This window comes from Rhineura floridana, chromosome 4 (genome assembly GCF_030035675.1).
Source record: "Rhineura floridana isolate rRhiFlo1 chromosome 4, rRhiFlo1.hap2, whole genome shotgun sequence".
In the NCBI taxonomy this organism is placed as follows: Eukaryota; Metazoa; Chordata; class Lepidosauria; order Squamata; family Rhineuridae; genus Rhineura; species Rhineura floridana.
This window is the reverse complement of record NC_084483.1, coordinates 50,970,448-50,976,447: the sequence shown is the minus strand read 5'-3', so window position 1 is coordinate 50,976,447 and position 6,000 is coordinate 50,970,448. Positions and strand designations below refer to the sequence as shown.

At 39.4% G+C, this 6,000-nt stretch overlaps 1 protein-coding gene across 5 annotated transcripts in view; it reads right to left on the bottom strand.

Moving 5' to 3' along the window:
- Positions 1-264: 264 nt before the first annotated feature.
- ZNF451 (zinc finger protein 451) overlaps positions 265-6,000 on the bottom strand; it is a 54,911-nt gene continuing 49,175 nt past the window's right edge. For 4 of the 5 annotated variants that reach the window (XM_061623037.1, XM_061623036.1, XM_061623039.1 and 1 more), the window contains 4 exons: positions 5,704-5,834; positions 4,241-4,427; positions 2,305-2,370; positions 266-1,417 (listed from right to left, as the gene is read on the bottom strand). In XM_061623037.1, coding sequence (XP_061479021.1) covers positions 1,359-1,417; positions 2,305-2,370; positions 4,241-4,427; positions 5,704-5,834 — 443 coding nt within the window. In that variant the 3' untranslated portion in view covers positions 266-1,358. Of the gene's footprint in view, positions 1,418-2,304; positions 2,371-4,240; positions 4,428-5,703; positions 5,835-6,000 lie in introns of all 5 variants that reach the window. The other variant, XM_061623040.1, reaches the window with a different exon arrangement.

Genomic DNA, 6,000 nt, shown 5'->3' with positions numbered 1-6,000 from the left:
AGAAAGGTAGGAAGGCCACTGCTACAAGAAGTTCCTAGTATCTCCCTCAAGAAATGTCCTGGTTTCCCACTAGAGTATGCCACCAGGTTACAGACTTTTTAAGCTAAACAGGCGTTTTATTATGTGAAAGCCCGGAAACTAATGAAAACAATGTGTGCCTCTACATGGAATACTCTCCTTCCCCAAGCAATCCAACCCAGTTACATTAGCTTGCTAAAGGTCCTTAACATTTTATTTATGAATTGATGTTTATATGCAGTTTGATGCCAACAACAGAAAGACTCAGCAGCTGTAATACAAAGTTAGATGGTCACTCCAAAGCACTTCAGAAGGCTTCCACTAAAAATGGTCATTTAAAATTAGCACCTTTTGCATTCAACTCTTTAATGTATACAGAACCTACCTAGTGAGTCAAGTGGAATTTATACGAATATGGCTGAGGAAATGATGGGTGAAAACATTCAAGAAGCATTTGGCTGAAATGAGGACATAATACACAAATAGTCAATATTTTAATTATGCTCAAATATGGAATTATGTTCCAAGAAATAGCCACAATCATCTAGGAACGTAGAAAGGCTTTGCCTTTTTGAACTAACGTTCAAGATCATGACAAGAGGGAGAAAAATACTTTGCTGCAGTATTAATAAGACAGGAAACAATATATACACCCAGGCCAATCAGTTTAGTACTGCATTCATTCTCAAAGTTTAAAAAGTACATGCGAGCAAAAATACAAGTGACAGAAAATAACTAGGTCTGAGACTTTCAGTTTCAGTTCACAAGTCACAGTGAAAGCCACTCACAAGTTTGCCTGTACACTGTAAATGGCAGGATTATTACTTAAGCTTTTCCTTAAGATACGGTGGTCCAAGAAAATGAGGATTCAATACTTGTATCTATTGCAATCCTTGTGATAGAAATACATGTACAGCAAGACAGCAACATTAAAATCAAAAAATGAAAAAAGGAAAGAGAAAAAAAAAACCATAAAGGCAAGCTTAGTTTACAAGACCAGACAGTAGAAGAAACTAAAGCTTAAACCATCCTGTGGCTCAGTGGAACTGTCATGTTTTTGAGCTTCTTATGTTTTTGAGCTTCCGTATGCTATATACTACTCCAGCAATGAAGGGGGATGACTGAAATCCAGTGTGTAGTTAAGTGTGCTCAAGTTCCACTGCAACATACGATGCCTAGGTGTGCTAGATTGTGGTCTGTCGATAGAGCTCAGCTCTTTAAGTGCATTGAGACTCTGAAATGTTAACCAGTACTTTTTTTTAATCTTTGTAATATGATGAACAAATTTCAATTACTTGGGAGCAGTTTAGATGTTTTAGTGCAATAGTATCAAGCCATCTTCACATTTCCTCTAGGCTTCGCCTGATGGCCTCCTGAAATGTTGCATCTTCCTCTGCATCTGTATAAAAATAAAACAATTTAAACTGCAAAACAAATATATAATTTAAATACAGACTCAAGTGAGAAATAGTTACTGCTTCCTAATCAGTGCTTGCAGCAAGGTGAGATCCCTGGGTCCATCTAGCTCAGTAATGGATGTTACTCAGTGCTCATCCAACTCACAAGTAGACCCACTGAAATCTAACTTAGGTTCATCATTAAATTGCAATGGGTCTGCTGAGCTGGACTTAGTTGGATACAACCCAAAGTCTACAGTGACTGGCAAGTGGCTCTCCAGGGTTTCAGATACAAGTCTTTCCCATCCCTACCTGGAGATGCCTGGGACTGAACCTGGGACCTTCTGTACACAGCTTGTTCTTTACTACTGAACTACTCCCCTTCCTAAAGCAAGTCAGTACCTTTTTGTGTTCTTTCATACAGTTGGCAGCTCCCACATGTTAGCCTCTGGGGGTATGCAGGATTCCTAGCAGGTTCAAATGGTTTATATAGGCTGTATAAAACAGTATCTCTGCTAAGAGCTTTAAACAAGGCACAACCATTGCCTCCATAAGATCCTGGATTGTACCATGAATCTGCAAACAACCCTGCTCATTCATCTAAAGGCACTGTACTGACTAGACCTCAATTCAAGTCTCCAATTGTAAGTAAAAGAAATTAATAACAGAAGGCTTGAAGCAGCTGCCTTGTGACCAATGGCCCATTTTGTGGATGCTCCTTGTTTCTCTTGCTATATCCATTATTATTTTTTTGCCACAGTGCATTTACAGGAATATGCAGAAAGAGTGGAAGAAGTGTTCTAGGCTATTTGATGTTTGATAATATTACCAAATCTAACTTTCCATAACCACTTTGTCTCTTGAATATCTTACATGCAAATTAACATACCCTTTTGTTTCTTTGTTTCTTGCAAAAACTGTTGCATTGCCATCCGAGTATCTCCCTCTTCACTTTCTGTAAAGAGACACATCGTATAAACTATGCAATACTTTAGCTCTTACAACGAGCTTTAGAGCTTTATTGATTGGTAAAAACTGGCTGTTGCATCTTCTTACACCTCATTTGAAAACACAATATCCTCAAATAGGCAGCAACATATAACCAAAAATTCATAGTTTATCTTCACACCCACTGTGAGGCAGGTTAACAAGATGGATGGTAAAGAACTTGGGGACGCATTTCCATTACTGGGATCTCTTTTGAAAGCTGTCCTTCAACTTTATTTCCATGAAGGAAAGATTATGAAACCCATGAGGTCACTGTCAATTGCATGCTCATATATTTTACAGAACTGAACATGCCACAAAACAGATGTAACCTGCATGTGACTTTCACAGTTGACCCCACAACAACTGCAAAGAATATGGCAAACACGGCTGACACCAAAGTACTAGCTTTTCAACAACAGTTATGCATTTTTACAAAGTACCAAATACGCCTCTGAACCTCCTGAATCTCATTTCCAGATATTCTATACTTACTGGTACTGTATAGGGAGGGCTAGGTATACTCTGATTCCTAGGGAGCTGAACCAGAATTCAAAAAATGATTTAAACAAGACTACTTGTTTTCAATGAACCAGAACTAAACCATACTTTCAGACATTTCCTTTGCAGGGTAGGAATGAGCTATGTTCTAACAACTCCAACACGGCAATAACAACCTAAGAAAGGGCCTCAATTGCCTTGAATTTCCACTGAATCATTTGATAAAATTGGTTAAAAGTAATTGATTTAATCATTATGTGTACTGGAGAATGTGTTGTTGTTGAGCAAGGGTGTGCCTCTGCTTCAAATCTAATGTGAGGCAAGACTGACTTGTTTTATCAGGAACTAATTGCAGGAATAAGTGGGAGAGGGGATTCTTGGATTTGTATCTCTAGCTCCTAAATTTACCTTGACCTCAGGTATGAACTGCTTTTTATAGTAACATATGAGCTAATTTCTAAAGTGTTGTATTCCAAACTGAGGTTTTCTGTTTTTCCAGTTAGAACAGTTGGAGCTAGTTCAGATGATAGACCATAGGGTCAAGTATGGGGAACCTCTGTCCCACAGGCCAAATTTGGTCCACCAGGCCATTTCAACCAAGCCACAACCACCTGCCATATATGATGTCAGGTGTGGGGCATGTAACGGTGGATCTTGGTTGAAACGGGCTTTGCAGGCAGTGCTGACTGACAGCAGCTGCAAAGTCCTTTATGCAGCACTACCCAAACACTTAACAACCAGCTGATTATCAGGCACTTTGGAAGCACTGTGTTCAGGTTTCCTAAGTGCCATGCATGAAGCTTGCAAGGAACTTTGCATAGCACTCCCAAGTACCTGACAACTGCAACTGGGAAGTACTGCCCAAAATACTGCACTTTGACTGGTGTCAAACACAGGACATCACTATGATATCAGATAACTGACCAGTGGGTGGTCAGTGGTGGTAGTGGTAGATAAAAGATCTGGCCTGCTGGACCAAAAACAATCCCCACCCCTGCCAAAGGCTGTTCCTGAAAGAGTACAAATACATTGCTCATTTGCAGGATTTATGCTCTTATTTTACCTCTAGGCTTCTTTCGTTTCCTAGTGGTAGGCCCATATTGTAAAGCCCCAGGGGTACAGAGAGCAAACTAGTTCCACAAAATTGTGTCAAAAGTGGACTCTTTGTGATGTGCAGTATTTGATGGGTAATTATTCCTGAAGTTCAGTAAATACAAATATTTTTATTGCATCAAAATGTTGCATCCCCTTGCCCCCCAAGGAAGTAGCCCTGTGTTTCTTTTACCAGGCAACCCATGCCTGGTGGATATATAAATAAATAATATGTAAAAAGATACCTTTGGCTGTATCTGAAATGCTGTTTAATAAGGCACACATCATATCAGCATCAATCTTGTGAGGATCTAGAATACGGGTTACCCGTTGAGTCATCTTAAGCTGATCCTCAAGCTCTAGAAAGCTTTTGTCCCCTGAAAGAATGGTGAAAGGAATATGCTTTGGCAGATGTTCATCCAGACGGCCCACCTATGGAATAAAACATGTATTAAGTGAGACTGGAATTGTATAGTTAACAGAGAGACACCGGGCATACAATTCCATAGTGAAAGAGGTTTCAGAAAATGTGTAGGTAGAAATGACTTGAAGGGTACCTAGCCCAGTCTCTTGCACTGTGATAGGATTTTCAGTGAATATCGGCCACTGACAGCCTGACTGAGCTAGGAGAAATGAACAGGCCAAGCCCTGCCTCCCACACACGTACAAGTTACCATCTCACCTAGAGAAGAGTCTTCCCATTGCTCATTTATCTCAATATCTTATCCTAGATGCATAGTTCCCCGCACAGTATTAACTAACTATTATGCTGCTATAACCACATGGATCCTTCTTGCTGGGAATGCTTACATTCTTTGAATACACTCAAAATGACATGATGGTGCCTCCATGACATGATATGCACAGGGCCATTTACACATTATGAAAGGAGGAAATGAGATCCACTTCATAATGTTATGAGAGGTCACTATCTAGAACAGAAGAAGAACTCTGCTGGATCAGACCAAAAATCTATCTAGTCCAGCTTCCCCATTTCTCACAATGGCCAATTGGATGCCTATAGGAAGCCCACAAGCAGATCATTAGGGTCACACAGCACTCTTCTGCTCACATTCCCTAGCAACTAGTATTCAAAGGCATTCTGCCTCTGATCCTAGACACAGTATACAGCTATCATGACTAGTAGCCATTTATAGCCTTATTCATGAATTTTTCTAATCCCCTTTGAAAGCTGTCTAAGTTAGTGGCCATTATTACATCTTGTGTAGTGAATTATGTAGTTTTAATTTTGCACTGTGTGATGAAGTACTTCCTTTTATATTTCCTGCTTTGCTCCCTTATGCACCTGACCAATTCATCACTACTTTGGGATATCACTTTGGCTATCCAAAGGCAGTTCTGAGGGGTAGCCACTAAGTGTATGCTTTCTAGTTTTAGTTTTCAACCTTTATATGTTGCTATAACTTTAAGAAACTTTTTAAAAGACACAACCTGTGTGTCAGAAAAAAATTCAGAAAATAATATAGATGGGGACCTCTAAAGAAGCTTATGATCAGATTAATCTCTACTCCAGTTAAAGCCAAAGTGCTCAACCAATGACATCAAAGAGACTAAAGTCAGAATAGGAAAAGACACAGGAGAAAAAAAACACCAATGAGTTTTTCAACTTATTACCCATAACAGAAGTGAAATATTAATAACCCAAAATATTTCCTGTGCATTTTAGTATAGAAACCTGAAAACTTACATGCACACAGATTGCAAAGTCAGCAGCTTCTCTCCTTGTACCACAGCGTGGATGGAGGAAAAAACACCCAATCTTGTTAAGGTAGTTAAAAATTTTACAGTTCACAGGCGGCTTCCAGTTGTTGTGCCCACCTAAGCAATGAACCAGAAGCCAGTTACTGTTAAAAACTTGCCACTGCCAGCAAAAAGGATTACTTGTTGTTAAAAAACCCTGTAATATACTAATAGATGATCTGCTTTTCAGAAACACGCAAGTTGCACATGGTTGATATATGTAGTGAAATATTCATGCATCAGC